A 22191-nucleotide genomic window follows, 5' to 3' on the forward strand; every position below is an offset into this window, starting at 1 on the left:
CCATCTTCGCCGGGCGCTGCAGCTCAGCTGAGGTCAGCTGTCGGCGTCTGAGCGCAGCTGTAAACCTGTAAATCTTCAAAGTGGCTGATGCTGCTGCTGCTGCCATCGGTTCAGGCATTACAGTGCACATTTAGGGATGCAACAGCAATACGGCACATAGGACTGTATCAGTCATGTCGCTGCTTATCTTCTCTCTCTCTGTGTGTGTGTGTGTGTGTGTGTAAAGAGCCACAGCCCTGGTTTAAAAGGTTCAACTACAAAGGCTCCTCTTATTTCTCATGCAGCTCACTGATCTTTTCTCTCACTAATCTCTGTGTATCTATGAATCTATGTAAACACACACACATGTACACAAATAATAGATTAGTATATCACCACGATTTGCTGTATTTTTAGTTGTTTATCTGAAACCGAATCGGGTAAACAACAGTAAGAGAGGGTTAGGGTTAAACTCTTCAGTCACACTTGTGTAATATGAATATTTATGAGACCTGCCACTTTATCTCTGCTGCTATGTTTTACATTTTTTAATTTTCTTAGATTATAAATCAACCTTAAAATCAGATTCGGCATCATCTCCTGTATATGAGCATGTTAAGATAAAAATGTCTCCCTCTGGTGGCGAGAGCAGCTCCTGTCACCTCTTATCAGTCTCACCTGTGTTGTTTGCTTTAGGGTTATAGTGTGTCTGTGCTGATTGATAGTTCATAAATATCTGCTGCATCTCTCTGACAAACCAACGTCGCTCCTCTCTAATCGATCCGATCGGCCCACAGAGTCACACAGACGGAGCCACGGCACAATCCAGTCAAATAAAATCAAAATTTTCCCATTTGAGTGCCAATCGCCAGAAGCCCTGACCTTAAGTGTAACTCATCACTCGGGTATTGCTCCCCCCCCACCACCACCCCCCCTCGTCATACTTAACGAGATCATCCTACATTAAAGAAAATGAGAAGTGCAGCAATTATGTGAGAAAAGGAAGAAAATGGGATCAAATTTAAAAGCCTTTTAGACATGGAGAAAAGCTCGGCTGCTGTGGAATTTAACCGAAGCAGCTTTGTGATCTGAATATTACAGCCAATAATATATCTGGATGGTCGCTGACTGAGCTGTCTGCTGCAGCTGCTAACTACACATCAGTGTCTATTATAGAGTTAAATCACCAGTTCAACAGGTTGATGGTGAAAAGAAAAACATTTGCATCAACATGCATGCTAACTTTTTCTGGTTGCATGTATTTATTTTTGTGTTATTGATTTTTTCTTTTTTTCTTTTTTGCACTTTTTTTTTGGATATACTTGTTTTGTTTTGTTTTTTCGCTGCAATATATCTGAAAAAGCTTTGTCTTTGTCTTTGTGCTGTTTCGTTGGTCTTTGTCTGCAGCATGTGGGAGAGCAGCAGGAAATTGGGTGGAAAACTTTTTTTTTTCTTTTTGTTGCTTTGAAAAAACAGAAAAACTTAAAAAATCATTCCAAAACAGACCAAATAGTTAAAGAAAATGCAAGTTTCATTTCATTCTGGATCCAGTTTCTGGTGTTTAAGTGAGCTCAGGTTTCAAAATTCAGACTAAATTGTTCATTTCTCAGCCTATTCGTATAGCTATTAAGTTTTGTCAAGGCCCAGATGACTTGTGAATATCTATATAATAGTTAATGGAAACTATAGCCACACCCTCAGTAACACAATTATTACATGATCGCCTCATTGCAATCATTTGAACTGACTGCAATCATTTTACATTATCATTGTTGTTATCGCTTCCATTCATCTGTATAAAAAACAGCTAGATGAAACGTTTTCCACCGTTTAAGTTGTGACTGGTTTTAATGACGTCATCTCGTTGTGCCGCCTTCTTCTTCCTCTGCTGCTGCTGTGGTTTAACGACACATGAGGACACAAAGACTAAACAAACACACTGTGACATCCTCATCGTCAGTAGTGTAAGGAACTAGAGGACGTATGAAGATGTGCCTTTTAATAAACGTATAACAGAGTTTCCCAGTGCAGCGGTTGTTTAACTGTAAACCTGCGTATAAAAAAAGCTGTTGTTTACACCTTGTAAAGATTTTACGATGAACTTATTTACAGCTCATTTACACAGACTCATCAGACTTTTAGAGGAACGTTATAATTATTGTTCTGCCGTGTCTCAGGCCTGATGAAGAAAGTTCAACATCGATTCGCTCTCTTCTTTCTCCTGTTTTGGAGACGTTTGTGTCTTTAGCTAGATATATATATAGATAGATAGATAGATAGATAGATAGATAGATAGATAGATTTACTTTATTAATCCCTAAGGAAATTCAGGTTAGCTGCTACAATAAACTCTCCACTTGGCTCAGCAGCTCCAGTCAGAGTAGCTTCATCATCATCATCAGGGTGGAGCTGCTGCTGCTGGAAAACAAAAACATTCAATCACTCAGGAAACTGATGCGTTGTTAAAAAAAAAGTGAAATACTGATTACAGCTGTTTTTTTTTTTTTTTTTAAAGAAACATTTGGCCCTCCCTGTGAGTAGAGCACCACAGTGTTGACTTCAATATTTGTCTGTAAAAGGTAAAAAGCTGCACCTCCTCCTCCTCCTCCTCTGCAGCATTTCTCTTCCTCCTCCTCCTTTCTTCCTCTCCTTGACTCATTCCTGTCCTCGGGCTTGCCCGGCAGCTTGGCCGCAGGTCTGTAGGCCTCCGAGTGAGAGACGCCGGCGCCGCAGCTTCACACTCATTTTTATGTGAAAAATATAACGGCATTAACTATGAGGGGCCCGGACAGCCGGCAACGTCTTCTCCGTGGGAGGGAGTTTCCTCCAACTGAGCCGCCGTGTTCAGCAGCCAGGCAGCAGGAAGAAAAACGCTGATCAGCTTCATTATCAAGTCCGTTTTAAGTCGCAACTTTATTATGTAGCTTGGAAAATAAAGACGAAAAAAAAGAAACTGGTGCGGGATTTGATGCCAGAGGAGAAGACATTTTGGTCATAGTGGGATTCATCCTCCTGTCGTCCTTCTGGGTCAAACTGACCCAATCTGTTCACTTCCTCCATCCTTCCTTCCTTTCTCCCTTCCTTCTTTCCACAATCCTTTTCCCCTTGCATCTTTCCTTCCTTCCTTCCCTTCGTCCTTACTTCTTCTTCCTTCCTCTTTTGATCCAGTTGACCTGGTCTGTTCCCTCCCTCCATCTTTCTTTCCTTCCCTTTTCCCTTTCTTCTTTCCACAATCCTTTTTCCCTCCCTCCCTTCTTTCCTTCCCGTCATCCTTACTTTTGACCCAATCTGTTCCCTCCCTCCATCTATCTTTCCTTCCTTTTTCCCTTCCTTCTTTCCTCCCATCGTTCCCTTTGTCCTTCCTGCCTTCCTTCCTTCTCTCCCTTCGTCCTTCCTTCCTTCCTTCCTTCCTTCCTTCCTTCCTTCCTTCCTTCCTTCCTTCCTTCCTTCCTTCCTTCCTTCCTTCCTTCTTTCCTTCTTTATTTCCCTTCGTCCTTCCTGCCATCCTTCCTTCCTTCCTTCCTTCCCTTCGTCCTTACTTAGCCTATTCCTTCTTTTTTGACCCAATCTGTTCCCTCCCTCCATCTATCTTTCCTTCCCTTTTCCCTTCCTTCTTTCCTCCATCATTCCCTTTGTCCTTCCTTCCTTCTTTCCCTTCATCCTTCCTTCCTTCCTTCCTTCCTTCTTTTTTGACCCACTCCCTCCATCTATCTTTCCTTCCCTTTTCCCTTTTTTCCTCCCATCGTTCCCTTTGTCCTTCCTTCCTACCCTTCATCCTTCCCGCCTTCCTTCCTTCTTTCCCTTCGTCCTCCCTTCTTTCCTTCTATCCCTTCATCCTTCCTTCCTTCGTTCGTTCGTTCGTTCGTTCCTTCCTTCCTTCCTTCCTTCCTTCCTTCCTTCCTTCCTTCCTTCCTTGACCCAGGAGGACAGCAGCAGGGTTAACCCCCCCCCACCACCCTGCAGCGTGAGCTCTAATCCCTGTGGGACTCTTCATAACTCGGCCTCATACATCCCAGGGCTGCAGCAGTAATCTCCAACTGTAGCTACTCCATGAGCACATATTTCTCTCCCTCTCTCTGTGTCTCTGCCTGTCTGAGCTCCTTCCCTCCATCCTCTCTCACACACACACACACACACACACACACACACACACACACACACACACACACACACACACACACACACACACACACACACACACACACACACACACACACACACACACACACACACACACACACACACACACACACACTAGACTTTCACAGCTGTCACACTTGTCGCTGCCGCTCTGTGTTTTCTCCCCGCTGCTCTCTGACCGGAGCGCTCGCTGTGTGGGAGGTGCAGCTTTTTCTCCAGCTTCATCTTCACATAAACACACACATCACATCTCTTAGAGCCTCAGATCTTGTTAGACCTATCACGTCGGTGCGAGATCACAGAGGACCTGTGAACCAATTCAGCTCCTGGTGCCTCGGTGTTTAACGCTGCCTCTCCTCTCCCCTCCCTCCCCTCCCCTCCCCTCTCTGCTCCCTTCCCGGCAGTTGCCCTCCCCAGGGGGCGTTCGGTCAGTCTTTCCACATCGGTGCCGATCGTACAGCACTTGACCGTCTGAGCCTTCATCACACTGGTCACCCCACTCACTCACCAGACTCTCAGCCCCCCCCTCGACTGTTTCCTCACACCTCATGACGAGCACATGATGTGAGAGTGGCCACGGCTCAGGTATTAGCTGAGACAAGGACTGGAAAAAAAAAAAAATGAAAAAAAAAGCAGGAGACAAAGGGATCAAGACAAGCTCGTTGTACTGGGGAGAGATTTTCTGCTGAGCTGATGTTGTTGGCCCAAGTCTGGAGAAACATGCAGAGCTTCTTTTTTTATTTCATTTGTTTTTATCATAAAGAGAAAATGATACTTTTTGTGTGTAACCTCATGATATTGTGTGATTACAAGGGGTTGACGCAGGATACATCACATTTTGAGATATCCTGAGTATAAAAGTAACATATTGTGATACAGACCTTTTTCAACATCAGTTCTCAGTTTGTTTATGTCACTTAAAGGGATACTTCACCCAAATTCAATAATTCACCAATTTTCTACTCACCGTCATGCCAAGGAAGGGTTTGGAGAACTTTCAGAGTCATCAAAACGCTTTAGGAGTTCCAGGGGGGGTCCGGCTGGCAACGGATTTTCATATAATGGCGGCAGATAGAGTTCACTTTTGAATCGTCCAAAACACACACAATGAAACATCCAGATACCTCCATACTGCTCGTCCTACTGACCTAAGTGTCCTGAAGCCGCCACATGAAAAAGTTGTTCGGAAAACAATGATTAGATCTCTGTTTTTATCCTTGTTGTAGCAGTAGCTCCTAGTGGCTGTTGATGTTTGTGCACATGCGCGAGATTTGCTGCGAGATGTTCGTTTGTCGTTGTAAACCACTGGATGTTTGATGTAAACATGGAAGAACATCTCGTAGCAAATCTCGCACAGCCACTGGGAGCTACTGCTACAACAAGGCTAAAAACAGAGATCAAATCTATTTTTTCTTAACAACTTTTCCATGTGGCGGCTTCAGGACACTTGGGTCAGTACAGACGAGCAGTATGGAGGTATCTGGATGTTTCATAGTGTGTGTTTTGGATGATTCAAAAGTGAACTCTATCCACCGCCAATATATGAAAATCCGTTGCCAGCCGGACCCCCCCTGGAACTCCTAAAGCGTTTTGATGACTCAGAAATTCCTCCGAACCCTTCTTTGGCATGACGGTGAGTGGAAAATTGTCGATTTTGGGTGAAGTATCCCTTTAAATCATTTTCATTCTCGCTGAATTCGAGTGACCAACCCCGTCCATAAAAACTCTTTTAAGTTCATATTTGCAATTTACACAGTAAAGATCGATACTATTGATCTGCTCAATACTAATCAGCACTGACTGTTTCCTTTCACTTATCCGGGGCCTATTTGCATTTTGTTTATTTGTATTTAGTATGTACATGTATTATTGATCGATCCTCTCCCTGGCATCGGCTGTGTGAATTGTTTATCTCTCGTTGCTTTGTTTTCATGTCGTCCTTTTGTCTTTAATGCAAATTTCCCATTTGGGGACAGTAACGTTAACCTAACCTAATAACATAACCGAGGCGCTTGTTTTTGACCATAACAACTTTTTACAACAAACCTTTTGGCTTCTGATACAGTTGATGGCATTAATGAGGGATGTATTCTGTTTGGATGAGCTTGTTTCAGCCTCCTGGTGTTCAGCAGCTGCTTCACTGTCATGACTGAGTGATGAGTGATGCAACCGACTAAAGAAATAGTTTGATATTTGGCAGAAGATGCTCTTTTGTTTTCCTGAGTTTGATAAAAAAAGATCGATACTTAGTCTCAGTGATGAAATCTAAAGCTGGAGGTGATGTGTTACAGATACAATTATATTTTATGTGTTTCTTTTGCAAAAACAAAACAATGGAGGTCAGATGAGTCACGCTCATCTGACGCTGCACAACAACAGCAAACAAACTATTAAGCCAAACCCAAGTAGCTACATTGTTAAATGTGATTAAATGCTCAGTGCTTTGCTGAACAAACATGGTATTTTTAACTCTCAGGCAGGAAAAAAAATAAAAAAACGACGACGTGCAATCAGAGCAATTTCAATTCAGATCAATCTTTCCCATCGTTACCTCGACGTGAACGTGAGTCTGACGTCGCGTCTCCCGTCTCCAGTGTTTTACAGACTTACAGGCATTCCTAAAATGTTCAAGTTTTTCCTTTTAAAACCACATTTCACTTCAAAACCTTTGGACAGAAACGGCTGCTGCCTGGTGGGAAACGGGTTTTATTTCTATCCTCAGCCCGTTTCTCTGGCACACCTGAACATTTTTCTCCCCCCTCCCCCCCTTTTATGTGACTGTTGGATGCCATATAATGTTGCACAGTCTGCACACTTTAACAGACAAATGCTCCTGAAACACACACACACATACACACACTCTCGGCAGAGCTGGATATTGCTCACAGGAATGTGTACAAAGCTGTGGCAGTCAAAACAGCAACAGCATGATCTGTTTTTCTAACCTCCTAAGCCGAGCTGAGCGCCCGACTCCCTCAGACCGGAGGGGGGAAAGACTTTAATGCCACATTTTGTTGTTTGACATTTACATGATAAGGACGAGAGGAAGGTCTCATGATGATGACGGAGAAGAACACATGTTTTCTAGGTTGAAAGCGAACGCCTCATCCTTGTAGCGGAGTCGCCTGTTGTATGTAAAACACATGCACCGTATGATAATAACAGCTCATTGTCTTTATTAATTTGTGGAGCTACTCTCATCCACCTCCTGTCGGTCTTAACCTTTCCCTTCCAGTCTCTTAACCTCCACCTTTCTGCTCTCATCCTCTCTTCTCTTCTTTTTATCCTCCTGCTCTTGTTCTCACTCCAACAGCTCAAGTAGCCTTTCTTTCTCTCTCCTCTTCTTCCTCCTCCTCACTGCTCTTCTCTGATAGAAGTGGCTGGTTTATTAAAACACTGTTTATACAGAATCTCTGTTCATATTATATCACATCACTTCCCACTCCACTGTGGGTAACCTCTTTCTTTTATATTTTTTATCGTCAGAGCAGCTTTTGATTAGAGAACAAATTGCTTCCCACAGACTCTTCTTTTCTTTTCTGGAAAGACTCAGGACTTCTCTTCTCTTCTCTTCTCTTCTCTTCTCTTCGGGGACAACTTGAAGCGAGATAAAGATGATAATGTGTTGAGGAGATGAACCTGAGTCCCTGTCTAATCTTTTCTCTCTCTTCCTTTCTTCTCTTCTTCCCACAGAGACCTTTGAGCTGCTGATGAAGCAGGCGGAGAATCACACCAACGGCGTCCTTCAGGAGTCGTACCGCGGCATGGCCGATCAGGCCAAGGGCCCCGTGCGGGAGCTCTTCACCGACATCGGCCTCTTCCTGCTGGGCTCCGAGCTCAGCGTCGACGAGCTGGTGCAGCGTTTCTTCGACGCTCTCTTCCCGCTCGTCTACAACCACCTCGTCAACCCGGGCCTCAGCGACATTTCGCCGGGCTACGCCGAGTGCGTGAGGGCCTCGAGGCGAGACGTGAGGCCGTTCGGCGGGGCCCCGGGCCTCCTGGCCGATCAGATCTCCCGCTCCGGGGTCTCTGGGAAGCTTCTTCTCCAGGCGCTGCACCTCGGCATCGAGGTCATAAACACGACGGACCACTTGCAGCTGAGCCGCGAGTGCAGACGGGCCCTGCTCAAGATGCACTACTGCCCTCACTGTCAGGTACCAACGCACGTCTCTGCACGTCTGAACCAGTGGTGGAGTCTAATGGGCTTTATGCACAACTCCACTACTTCCTGAACTTAAACAAGCTCCTTTATTTCCTTTCTTACATTATTGGACAAACTGATTAATCCAGGTGTGTCTGACCATTGTGACTACTCAGACACACCTGGATTGATCAGTTTGTCCAATAATGTAAGACAGGAAATAAAGGAGCTTGTTTACGTTCAGGAAATAGTGGAGTTGTGCATAAAGCCTTAGGTGGGTAAACTGTACATACATCACATAGACCGGTGCATGGTTCTCAAACCCAAATTTGACTCAAATTAGGCCACGGACCCCCATTGGACAAAATTTTTAAGCAAACACCAGAAATACACAAACAATGAACAATTTTGAAATATTATAGAAAAATTTCTGGAAAAAAGTGGTACAATTTCTCAAAAAAAGTTGAAACATTTCTAGAAAATAGTGGTAAAAATTCTCACAAAAAAATAAACAAAAAAGTTTACAATTTTTTTAGAAAAAAGTGGTCTTTTTTTTTTTTTTTTAATCTGGTAAAATTTCTCAAAAGTGGTAACATTTCTAGTTTTTTTTTTTTTTTTTTTTTTTTTTTAATTTTTGAAGAAACTGGTAAAATTTCTCAAAGAAATTCTAGGAAAAGTGGTAAAAAAAACAATAATAAAAAAAAGTGGTAAAAGTAAAAATAGTATGTAGTAAATAGTAAAACGTTTTAAAATTGAGAAGAAACTGGTAAAATTACTCAAGAATTCTAGAAAAAGTGGTGAAATTTCTCAAAAAAAGAAAAGAAAAAAAAAATCAAAACAATAATTAAAAAAATGAAAAAAAAGTGAAAAAATTCTAGGAAAAAGTGGTAACATTTCAAGAAAAAGTTGGGGACCCCCTTGAACCCTCTCACTTTGAGAACCACTGACATTTACTTTAGTTAGATAGTTTTGTTGTACTGGGTATACTGAAATATTTATGTATTTTCAGTGGGTATACTGAGTACACCTGAGTATCACGTAGACTACACCACTGGTCTGAACTGATGATAGTCGTCACCAGAATCGCTCCAAATCTCCAAACCTGTTTCCTCCACAGGGCCTGACCCAGTCCAAGCCCTGCATGGGCTACTGCCTCAACGTGATGCGCGGCTGTCTGGCGAGCATGGCCGAGATCGACGCGCACTGGAGGGAGTTTGTTCGCTCGCTGGAGGGCCTGTCGGCGCGCATGCACGGGCATCAGGATTTAGAGCAAGTGCTGCTGGGAGCTCACACGTTGCTGCACGATGCTGTCGGCCAAGCTCAGAAGAACGGACCGCGCCTCTCGGCTCAGGTCAGATCATCCCTGAGGAAACTGTGCTGGTGCTCTGTGCTCTGTGGGAGGTGAAAACCAGTTTCACCAGTAAATCTGACAGGGTAAATAATAGAGGAGTCTAGATAAAGGGTGAAGCCTTGCAGCCCTGCAGTGATTTTGAATTATTGAAGTTGCTAGAACAATGTCAGATACATATGAGGTGAAGAGAAGTTAAATTGCTTGAAATGGCACCACACACAACAACAGGTTAAAAAAAAAAATCAGCCGGGAGCTTAAACTGCTCCTGAGTCTTCATCCATCATCTTCCATAAAAGTTGAGCCTTTATTTCCACGATGCTCTGTACAGTGAAGTGAACGCCCCTGGATGTTTGTACCCTGCTGCTCCACTCTATTAATTGAGACGCCACAGCTCCATCTAGTGGCCGACCGCTGCACCTGCTGCTGCTCGACAGGCTGCACAACACGCAGTTGCATCCAGAAATTGGAGATGATAGGCTTGGCTGCGCTAATGGCCTCAGTATAAACATCTGTCACTCCCACGGCTAAAATAAGGCACTGTTTGTCATGCACCAGTACAGTTTAACAAGATTTGCAAAGTCTCAAAATGCACGTTTTTTTTTCTCCACCCGGAGTGTTTAGATCTAAATTTGTGTCTGTCTCTTTGGGTAATAGGTGCATAAGCTGTGCGGCCCACCGAGCAGGAAGCCTGCACAGTCGGTTAACATCCAGCGCAGCAGCAGCAGCAGCAGCAGCAGCAGCAGCAGCAGCAGCAGCAGCAGCAGCAGCAGGGGATCCATCCCTCTCACAGCTCCCATCAGAGCGTCGGGAGACTCTCTCGCTGTCAGGAGAAGGTAAGTGGGCGAAAGATGCCAAATGTGCACAGAAAAAAAGTGTAATTTTTTTATGATTTCAACTCACAAGATCTATAATTAATATTTAAACACTTTGATAAGCAGGGTAATTATGTGTGGCTTGCTTTTTCAGGGACTTTCTGAACAGTCTGCGTCAGTATCGTACCTACTACGGCGGTCTGGCCGAACAGCTGTGTGTAAGAGACCTGGTCTCCGGTGACGGGCCGTCCTGCTGGAACGGGACTGACATGGTGAAAAGGTGAGTTTTTAAACAAGTTATTCATAATATTAATAAAGCGTTGAAGAGTTGTAACCTCACCTTCAAACACAGATGTAATGACAGTGGTAGAAACACATCTCCCAGAGTTCACTTGGATTTGAAGGCCCGGCCTCGTCACCCATCTGTAGACTTTGTTCACCCTGTCAGTATTTAAAAGTATAATTTTATGGCATGCAGCTGTTAAATACGCCAACATTCAGATCACTGCATACCTTATATCCTCTATTTTTAGCATTCAACACGTATGCACACGCAGTATTTTCACATCCCTGCAAATTCCACTTGAGTTATTCCTTGTTTTCCTTGTTGCTGCCACACCGACGTGTTTGAGCTCGGCCGTGCAGAATGAAATATGAACGCTGGTTTTCACACAATTCTGCTGAAGCGGGAAAAGTTTTTCTTTTTTTCCCCCTTTTTTTTCTTCCCGTGCTCACCTTATATCCAAAAACTAAACTTTTTAACAAGTGAATGTAATAAGCAGGACGTTGTTGTGACATCCCAACCATACGGAGAAGTCAACTATGATTTGTCACATCACACAAACGTGATATGAAAACACACAGGAGAGATCTCAATTTCAATTTATTTATTTATCAGGAGGACAGTGTGCAATGTTCAGCATTCCTTTCTAAGGAGGAAGGGATGTGGTTGTACACAATTGCAACCAGGCCTGGTTTACATTGGTCCCCTTGCCAGATGTTTTTAAGCACAGTACCTTAACATAAAAATAAGAATAGAGTAGTAATAATAATGGTGACAGTTTATTTGACGCCTATCTCTATATTGCATTATAACCATACTTATAATGAGATATAATGCAGCTATAGCACTGTATAACTATAGTTATAAACACTTATGAATGATCATAATGCTTTATAACAATAATCATAACACACTATAAAGCATTTTATCATGACTTATAAGGTCAGGTATTATAATGTGTTATAATTGGCTTATAAACTTATACAACTATCATTATAAACACTCAGAAATTATCATAAGGCTTTGTAACAATAAGCCTAACATATTGTAGAGCATTATAACTCTATGATAATACTTGACCTTATAAGCCATTATAGAATGCCTTATAGTGTGTTATGATTATTGTTATAAAGCACTATAATCATTTATGAGTGTTTATAACTATAGTTATACAGTGCTATAACTGCATTATAACTCATTAGTATGGTCATAATACATTTAAAGATAGGCGTCAAATAAAGTATTACCATAATAATAACACAATCACAGTACAATGTAATGCAATTAAGGCACATATAGGCAGTAGTCCATTAATATAATTGTGTCTAATAGTTAGACTTTGCAAAATTAAACAAATCTGGATATTTGTAGATTATGGAGGGTTAAAAAAGTATGTTACTATCTAATATATGTGTTTATATTCGTTAAAGATTTCAGCCTCAGTTAATATCCGCTCATACGCAGCCTCTCCCAGGAAACCTTGGTTTGCTTGAAGTCAAAAGGTTTTCAGCTCAGTGTGTGATCCTGATATGAAGAGGCTGTTTGTACATCATCTGACCCTGGCCCAGTTCACACACACTCATACAACCACCCCTCTTCCCCCTCCTCCCCTCACATATAAACTGCCCCCACGGACAAACTGACACCAATGTGGAATTAATCTATTAGCCGCTGGTGCCCACAGACATACATCTTGGATATGAATGGTTGTGAACTGGAGCAGACAAACTGGCCCCTTTCATAGTATCAGTCAGCGGCCTTGTCTCCGCTACATCACAGCTCTTGATCTTAGCTGAGCTGTCATCACTCAAGGACCCCGTCATATATCCTCGGTCTGCGGTTGTTCCTCTTCTTAACTGTCAGCCGCTGCCAGCGCCGTGGAAACAGCAGGTGGGCCCTTGTACTGTATTTCAAACACACTGACTGAGCGGAGGTTTGGACTGTTCAGGTGAGACTAGGGTTCATTGTAAACGATGACAGCGCTGTTGTTGTAATTGTTTCACAGTGTGCAGGTGAGAAAAACAGAGGGAGAGAAGGTCTTTCTCTACCTTCCTAGCAACGGAGAGATTCACAGGCTTCTGAAGCGCGTGCGGTTGATCAGAAACGACATTGCTATGGAGACAAACCCTCAAGGTTAAGAGTCATTCCGACATTAACAGTTGACTCTTTTCATCTTTTGTTATTCTCCGACACAAACGCCTGAAGTTTCCATTACAAAAGAAGAGGCAGCCGTCCCTGAGAATAGAGATGTTTCTCGTCGTCGTGTCGGTGCAGAAGGAGGCGGCGGGCTGCAAGCTGTCCATCATCTCTGCCAGCAGCAGCAGCAGCAGCAGCCTCTTGGAAAACGTTGACGGTCCGCGGGCGTCTCTCTCAGCTCTCCAACACCTCCTTCCTTTCCTTCTTTTCCTTCTTCATTCGCGCACTCGACGCTTATTATTATTGATAGAGACTCATTCACCTCAGGTTTTCTCGCAGATGTTCGTTTTGATTGAGTCATTACCCAAAAAGCAGAGCGAGGAAGCTGAAGAATTGAGAGGCATTAGGAATCTAAAGGAGACGCTCTACTCTGTCTCTGAGGACGGAGAGCGAGTCCCTGCAGCTCAGCAGGTTTCCCGAGGATCTACAACCCTGTGCTGCTTTCTATTAGCCTAGAACCATAGATGAGTGGCTGGGAGTCAACACAAGCTGAGACAAAAGCAATAAATAACCTCCCGCCTGCGGGTCATAACCCAACATCCACCGAGGGAGAAGGGAATAAAACTCGCTGCCGGATGGTGGCTGATTTACAGAAGCTTATCGAGGCCTCGGAGACCTAAAACGATTGGTTCAGTTGCTCTGGGTGTGTGTGCATGAGAAACTGTACATGCGAACGAGCGTGTGCAGCAGATGCTCTTTGCATGTGCTGACACAGATTGTTTTATGATCTTAAAGATGCGGTGAGTTGCACCAGAGATTTGCCTTATTTAATAAAAAGAAAGATGAACACAGAAAAAAAAGAAAAACATGACACAGGAGCCGGGGATTTAAAAAAAAAAAGTGATTTAATGCACGTCCTCATCTGGGCCCCTGGTAAACAAAAAGATAAAGAACAATCAGATAAGATCATAGAGGAAGAGCACCAGCAGCTTTCATCTCAGTGTCTATGTGAATATACGTGATGGGGTCTCGCCTCGGGGGGGATTTAGTGGCACATTCTTTCTCCCTGTTTGTGTCTCCTGGTTCGTCCCTCGCTTCAATACTCGGTGCAAGAAGGCAAAATAGATTGGGTGTGAAATGTTCTGGCTTATCAACAGTGGTGGCACCTTTTGGGACAGTTAATTTTTTTATTTTTTTTTTACCTGAAATAATCCCACCATGTGCAGGCTTTAAAGGCGTTACTGTGCTCACAGCAAAGTGATGTGAAATTAGAAAAAAAAAAAAAAAAAGATATCAGGTTTTTCTGGCTGTTTTTCACATTTTAAAAGTTGGCGTATAAACAGTTTTGGTTTGGATAGTTGTCACTGAATGCACTGTGGGAGATTTAAAACAAGATTTCTGCCGACTTTCTGGACTTTTAATCATCATTTTGGAAACAGTTCTTGTTTGGCTCCTTGTGTTGAGACAACAGTTTAGATGTGATAAGTTTTTTATTAAACCTGTGGCAATTGATTTCTTGGCTCTTGGAGGCAGTGGAAACAAGATGAAAACAGTTTTTTTTTAAAACATCTTTTTACACAGAAGAGTTGTATATTTGAACACCCAGAAGATAACAGACAGGTATGGAATAACAAGTTTGTGTCCAATATTGTTATTCTTCCAGCTCTGGTTTTGGTCTCTACCAACTCCTGAGAGGAAGATCTGGATCTTTATCTGTAGGTTGTTTGGTGCTGAGCTGGTTGTGAACAGGTTTTTAGGTTGTTAGAGACTGTGATGCTGAAAATGTTACTGATTCACAGGAGCTAAAAGATGCTATAAAAGCTAATCTATATACACTACTCACAAAAAGTTAGGGATGTTTGGCTTTTGGATTAAATTTCAGAATGCACCTAGCCTGACAAGCCAGACTATATCATTAAAATGTCTAGTCTGGCAACGACCGGTAGACCTCGGCTCAATCCAGGGGGCGGGATGAAGGCTGTCTTTCAAACTGCCTCTGCACCAATAGGGTAGCCCTACGACTAATCAGAGCAAAGAGCAGGATGACGTAGATTAAACTTTTCCCATATTCCGTCGGCAAAACACCAAATACATCCTTCTTCGAAATGAATGACTTCAGTGCAGTTTCTTGCTCAACTTTTAAAGAAAATGACAAGTTTAATTCTTTCAAAGTTGATGCCAACGCCCATTTAAACAATTCCTTTGCCAAAGCCATCTTAATGTCTTAAACAGATAGAGCGCTGTGATTGGTGAACACAAACAGTGTTCGAGACTCAAAAAGTTCCTATGGCTCGTTTCTAGACCCACCTACGGAGCAAATATATTTGCTGCCGCCAGGGTGCGTCTAGATTTCTAGGCTAGAATTCACCTAAAATGCATTATAACCTTTACAGGTGAACTTAATGTAACCTTCTCTAAACTTTCGAATGCACTTGTCCAATCTTTCAATGATTTAGTCCTTACTGAATAACATGCTGTTCGCCAACAAGGTGATTAACCACAAAAATCACTGATTTAGTGGTTCAGTTGTCATTGAACCAGAACATTTTAGTGTAGACAGTCCTCTTCTCTCTCCCTCTCCTCTCCACCATGTTCACATGTTGACATCATGAGACCAAGACAACACTTTCATCAAATTGATCAAGTTATTGAGACATTGAGATGTTTGTTGTGCTATAGCCACCGCTGTTGTTAGCTTTTGTTTGAGATAAAGAAATGACCTTTGCATCCTTCTACTTAAAAGGCTTCATGATAGAATATCACTGTAGCATGAACTTTTTATAAAGTTAGGGATATTCTTGTCAAATATCACTAACTTTTTGTGTATAAAGTTATATTCAACATAAAAATATTGATTATAGCTGCTAACAATTAGAATAACGTTCACTTTTTCTAAAGGTGTCGCAAAACCTTTTTATCATGAGCACAAGAAGAACTCAGCAATACTAGTATTGATCCGTACCCAGCCCCCAGTAAACTGGTCTGGACTGGTTCTGTGCTCATGTTTGTCACACACCAAGAGTAGAAAAAAAAAAAACTTCTTCTGATTCATGTCAGTGGACGACAGCAGATGAAGAAAGATGGAGAAACGACTCCTATAGTGTGAAAGCGTGTGTTGTGTGATCGTGTGTTGGTGGAGACACTGTCCCTGTTTGGGCAATAAAGGTTAACACATTCCCACATGCTTCCTTCATCTGTCATGGATACGCACACACTGCGGGGAATGGCAGGTTGCCATGAGCTGCCCCCTCCCTGAGAGCACTTAGACACACTTACACACACACACACACACATATGTACCCACACACACACACAGAGCGGTTACGATGGCAGACAACACTCGGATAAAGAATGAAACTGTGCAGAACTACTTCCAGCCACCATTTTATCTCTGCTTCTCTGTTGGAGAAACTGAGTGACAAAGACAAAATTGCATTAGTCATGGGAAGAGATTACAGGAAACCTCGCTCCCTTTCAGCTGCCACACATTTGACTCCTAATTCAGTTTGACACCAGATTCATTCAGTGCAGCAGCATCTCAAACCTATTTTGGATTATTATTATTATTGTTTTTATTATGTAAGAATAGCATGTTTTTACATCATCCCTGCCAATGGGAGACAACAAGCAGGAGTTATAGCGGCGCTAAAAAGCTGCAGCTTCAACAAGTACGGGTGTTGATGTTTTATTCATGATTACCTCCTCCGGTGTGGACTCGCTTTAATTCATCCCCACCTGCAGTCTGTCTCACGGCTGCCAACACACACCAGGTGTTTGGCGGTGTGTTTATATTTTCAAAGTGCCTTTTTTCTAATTGAGTACAACAGTTTTTATTTTTACGATAATAAGGCAACTGACCTTGCATGCTGCTGGAATTTAACACGCAGGGATGAGTAGCTACTACTACAACTACAACTCGCCGCAGCACCGCCGTGTAGTACTGTAGAGATGCTTGAAGACGGAGCGGCCGGGTGTGTGTGTGTGTTGGACTTGGAGTGTGTGGCCTTTCATTTAATACAGGCCACCCCTCATGCTGGAGTGGCTGTCTGAGCGCTGACCTTTCCGGCCTTTCCCGTGTCTTTTCCTGCCCCGGTTAATCCTGAAGAGGTTAATCACATGGTAATAAGAGTCTTGGAGTCGCGGAGAGCAGAAACCTCTTCACAGCGTGGGGGCCAGTTAACAGACTGAGGGATTTGATTTTTAAAGGTTTAAGGTGAAAGTTTTAAGGTTTTTTGAAGTAGGTCTGTCTGTGCTCCTCCTGTCCGCTCCCCCTTTTTCGTCGTTTGTCTAATTTTCACTCCCATCCTCGACTGGTTTGCGAAGCTCAGGTGCTTTGCCTTGGCTTAGCAGAAATGACAGCATCTAAGCTCTGCTAATAGGAATCCACTGAAGATGCATCAAGAGCTTATAGGTTAGCCCGAAGCCCCGGCCTCCCCCTGCTCTGGGAACGTGGCTCCTCGTCCACACGGGAGTTCCCATCAGGCGACACACACAACACATCCCGAATAATAAATTATTCCACGGCTGCAGCATGTGGCCCCTCATCACAGGTCACTTAGGGCCAGTGTTCGCTCCCTGGGTTGATCGCAATCAATAATCTGGAGTTAAAATTATTCAGTGATTCACAAGAAAAAGAAAGAAGTCCTTTAAAACACATTCATGTTGCAGAGATGTATTTTTCTATTTTTCCTTGCTCTTACTCAAATCAATACTGAAATCAACCTTGCAGGGTCTTTGCCCTCTGGTCTGAAATCAGAGCATATGCTGCATTAACCCTGATGTTCGGTTTTGGAGGAAACCTGAGACCCCGCCCGTCTTTGACAGCTCCACCCCATGAAAATGAAAAAATAAGATAGAATAAAATAAAATAAACACATTTATCATTTGATTTAAGAGCGTAACACTTCATTTCTTTTTCTACTTAAAGCAGTTGATGTAAAACAAACTTCTTAACTGTGCTACATCACTATAACCTTTGTATTTTCTACACTTCAATACCCTCTAGTCAAATAATGTTTGTTTGAATTCAAGTTTGTTCAGAAGAAGTCAAACGGGGAGTTACACTTCTCTGAAGTTGCGGCAGGTATAAGATATAAGAAATAAAATGTTATATAAATACATTTTCTGATTTTAATAAGGTCCTTTCTGTGTCTTTTCACCTTCATCACAGTTGCAGCCTCGGATGAAGGCAAAGAGAACATTAATTTCCAACATAATAAGAAAGAAAAAGAAAATGTTCTAGTTTTGAAAATTGGCTCCTTTTTGCAGTCGTTTTATAAATTCATCCATCAGAGGAGCCTGTGGGAAACTAAACAATGAGGGAGTGAAGCCAAGTCCAACAAAACAGAAGAGTTTAAGCATAATTACATTAAGTCAACTTCATGCTACATGTACATATGGTGGGGAGCTCTCCAGATGTGCAGCCTCAAATAAACATAACTTAACAGCTGGCTCTCTTTTGTTCAGTGCACACATTAATGCCCACTCTTGGTCCATTAATGAACCTGCTGACAAAGCTGTGGAGTTACATCCACTGAAACGACTGTGGTCATTGCCGTCATAAATCCAAAATGCTTTTGTGCTCCAGGGCTGATTTAGTGCTGCTGCTGCTGCTGCTGCTGCATCGCTCTGTGCAACCAGCAGGTGGAGCTCTGCACTTTGGGTTTCACACACAGACACATACACACACAAACATGCACATATACACACACACACACACTCTGTGACACAACATAGAGACAGATGCCAGATTGCTGATCACTCCACTGCTCCTCTGCATCAGTTTGGATGATGTATGCCGTGGAAGTCCTGGTTCCTCTCTCCTCGTGTTGTTCCCTGACAGTGACAGACAGAAAAGCAAATTTAAATGATAAACAGACACGCTGCAGAACATCTCAGTCTCGCCGCCTCTTCACACGTTTTTTTTAAATGTTTTTTTTTTGTTTGTGGTGATGAACTGACCTAATTTTTGAATGGGAAGGAATAACCTCTCAAACATGCACCGTCAAATATATTATGCATAGCCGTCCTCTTAGTCACTGCACGCGAGAAAGTAAGAGACCGGTTTCTCTCCATCACATGAAAAACATGGAGGAAAGAACGAGGGATGAATGTGGTATAGAGTCAGTAATGCTATCGACTGTCCATAAAGTTTAATTCAAACATGGAGGGTTTTCTGTTTTCCTACCTGGAAACCAACTGCACAATTTAACACCTTATGTCCTAAAGGAATTTGTTCTCTAATATCCAGCTTAATAGTTTTGTTTTAACTTGTTCTTAAATCTTTTGGGGGGAAAACACTGAAAAAAAAGCTAAATCTTTAATTCACACATCCTAAAATTAGACAAAAGACAGAAGGACAGAGACAGAGGAGGGTGGGGTGGGAGGGTGGGGGCTGATTGGACGGCTCTGATTAAGAGAGAGAGAGGAGGAAGAAAGACGAGAAGCAGAAAAAGAGGAGAGGGGACGTTCTTGAAGAGCTCCTCTGTATTGCGACAGCTGGCTACTGCAGATAACCACAAAACCACTGGAGCACTTGAGGTCTGGGTGCTGCATGGCTAGAGTTCCACTCCAACATGACCTTATATCCTGCCTGGGTTTTAGATGCGGGGGCTCGGTCAGAGTACCACATCCTGACGATTATCCCAAGTGACAGAATCAAGAAGTCTGTCTGGCTGGCTAAATTGAGTTCATAAATCCCTCTTGAATGTGCATATGAATGTGTGTGTGTCCCCTCCTCTTCCTCCTCCTCCTCCTCCTCCTCCTGTCGGTTTTCGAATTATGCAAGATTGCTCTGAACAGATAAATTTTCAATCTTGCTCTCTGGAAAAGAGACATGTCATTTATTTGTGCTCAGATATTATCCCTGATGTTGCTACAGTAACTGTCACCGTGCAGAGCGGACGCTAAACGCTCAGAGTCGGCTGGTTGCAGGTGTTGCATGTTTGTGTGTATATATCCAGTCCCATTCATTTTTTTTTTCCTCCAATCCCTTTTGCTTCTCGAGCTCTGAGTGCCCCCCCCTCCCTTCTCCTCCCTCCCTTCTCCCTCCTCCCTCTCCATCCTCCTTCTCCATCCTCCCTCCACCACGACTTGGACGTCTGCCTCCAGCATCTGGAGCAGATTGCGACCCTGCAGTGTGCCAGGTAGCAGGACATTAACAGCCAAGGCCTTATTGTTCAGTGATGAGCTGTCAGAGCACACACCCTCGCCCCCGTGTGTGATATCAACCCGCCTCCGTCTACCGTCGAACACACACACACACACACACTCGATCCCTGCGGAGCGCTCTTCCTCTTTAGCTCAGATATAAATCAGAGGTCTCTGAAAAACGGCGGAACAAAGACTTGGGAAAATGTGAAGTTAATGCTCATAAAGCGGGAGCAGAGGTAGCTCGTCTTTGGCGAGAAAAAAAAAAAAACCCACAGTGAGAATGAGATCCATTTGTTTCGTCATAAAAGACAAAAAGTCCAGTCTGGTGATTTAATCACAAGGACACGGGAATATTGTTTTGAAAACGACGACTATTTCTCTGGGTTTTTTAGCAGGTTTACTGCTGCACGTCGTACCAGTAAACTACAGACTAATACAGCAATTTCACTAATGGACATCTCCAACATATTTCCTGTGCGTGTCTCTATGTCAGGGGTTCCCAAACTTTTCAACGGTGCCAGAGACTGGCGACCATCACTGTCCCCGGAGGTGACTGAAACATTAGAAAAAAACATCAAATGGGCGTATCCATAGAACAAAACAGCCTCACAACAAGGAGATGATTTTACACATGGTTTAGATATAAACACTCCTTTGTACCTTCCGCTGTTCTTGTTTTAAATGCCAGGAGGAAAAGGTAGTTGGGTGAAATAGCCTTCCCTCCTAACTATAGCTTGGGTCTGTATTGTGATCTGTAATTTATTGTAATTTATTATGCCATTATTATGCCATGTGTTATTATGTATATTTTGCTTTGTGTGCTCCTCCTGTTGCAAAATTAATCGCCCCCTTAGGGACAAATAAAGACATTGATTCATTGATTGATTGATTAGATTAAAGCAGAATACCTCAGTCAAAGTCATGTCCATGTAATTTATGAGTGAAAGGAATTACGATGTTTCAGTGTTAATCTCACCTGATGTGATGGGTGGGCTGTATATGCATGAAGCACAGCAAGTCCATTCTGGGTTTAAAGAGGAACTATGCAGGATTTTTACCTTAACTATGTACTATTTACTTAACTATTTTTACATTTACTGTAGTAAAAAGTGCTGCTGAGACACTTTAAGATACACAAGACATCACAATCAGCAACATCTACTGTATTTTAGTTTAAAGAGGAACTATGCAGGACTTTTACCCTAACTATGCTGCATTTTTATCTTACTTCAACAGCTTCAGTGCACTAGTTCTGGTTAAATCAATGACTTGTAACTAGTTCCAGGGAGAATGGAGGCTCTCTGCCTTCCACCTAGCGTCTCTTGGCTGAAAACCAACCTTGTAAGATCAGAGCCTCCGACCCGGTGTCCCAGCTCTCGTCTCTGCGGCACCGCCACACAAACGTAACGCACCTTGTAACCCGTAATCTCTTGTTTATGACAGATAAAACTACACAAATATACACATTGTAAAATGTATATGATATAAAGAGTTATCCACTGCTCTATTGATTACTCTCTCGCCGTATTAGTTGAAAACAAATGCACATGACCTGGAGGAGGGTTAGCAACACAGAGGAAAAGGGGCCGGACTTGGATAGTCAGCCTTGGCCACTCAAAGCCAAACCCCCTAACCTGAATCCAATTAGGGCTTCAATACAGTATTTCTAATCATTTTTAAATTTGATTTGATTTGTGGAAATTATCTCAAGACCCTCCGCCTCTCAGCACCTTGCAATCCCACTTTGAGAACTCCTGCTCTATTTTCGTCCTTCACTTTCTGTTATTGAGATAACCATAATAATGGGATGAGCACAGAGCAAAACCACACTTGTGCCTAATGTTGAATTCAACACCTCGCTGCCGGAGCTCTGAGCACGTGTGCGTGTGAATTAATAGCGCCCTGTCTTATCAAGGGCGCCCTTATTTCATATCGACTTTATGACATACATGTGGACCACATCCACGCCGAGCTCGGCTCCACGAGAAACTTAAATTCTCTCTCGAGCAGGAGTGTGGGTGGAAACAAAGACGCTCATATCTTTGTATCATTGTCTAGCTTTATCTTACAGCTGCAGGCTTCTGACAGTGTGTGTGGTACCTTCTCCCCCCCGTTCCTTTGATTTTCCACTCATTTGTTAACTAAACATGCTTCCCATTTACTGCCACAAAGTGAAAAATGTAGTAGTCATTAAGTA

General features: G+C 42.9%; 1 protein-coding gene across 1 annotated transcript in view; it reads left to right on the forward strand.

Annotated features, from left to right (window-relative positions):
• gpc5a (glypican 5a) overlaps positions 1–22191 on the forward strand; it is a 146489-nt gene that overhangs the window by 26509 nt on the left and 97789 nt on the right. Inside the window, exons 3-6 of the mRNA XM_084001279.1 lie at positions 7813–8273; positions 9378–9611; positions 10266–10444; positions 10578–10703. Of these exons, the coding sequence (XP_083857405.1) occupies positions 7813–8273; positions 9378–9611; positions 10266–10444; positions 10578–10703 (1000 nt within the window). The remainder of the gene's footprint in view (positions 1–7812; positions 8274–9377; positions 9612–10265; positions 10445–10577; positions 10704–22191) is intronic.

The sequence above is a fragment of the Trachurus trachurus genome (assembly GCF_905171665.1).
Source record: "Trachurus trachurus genome assembly, chromosome: 3".
Classification (NCBI taxonomy): domain Eukaryota; kingdom Metazoa; phylum Chordata; class Actinopteri; order Carangiformes; family Carangidae; genus Trachurus; species Trachurus trachurus.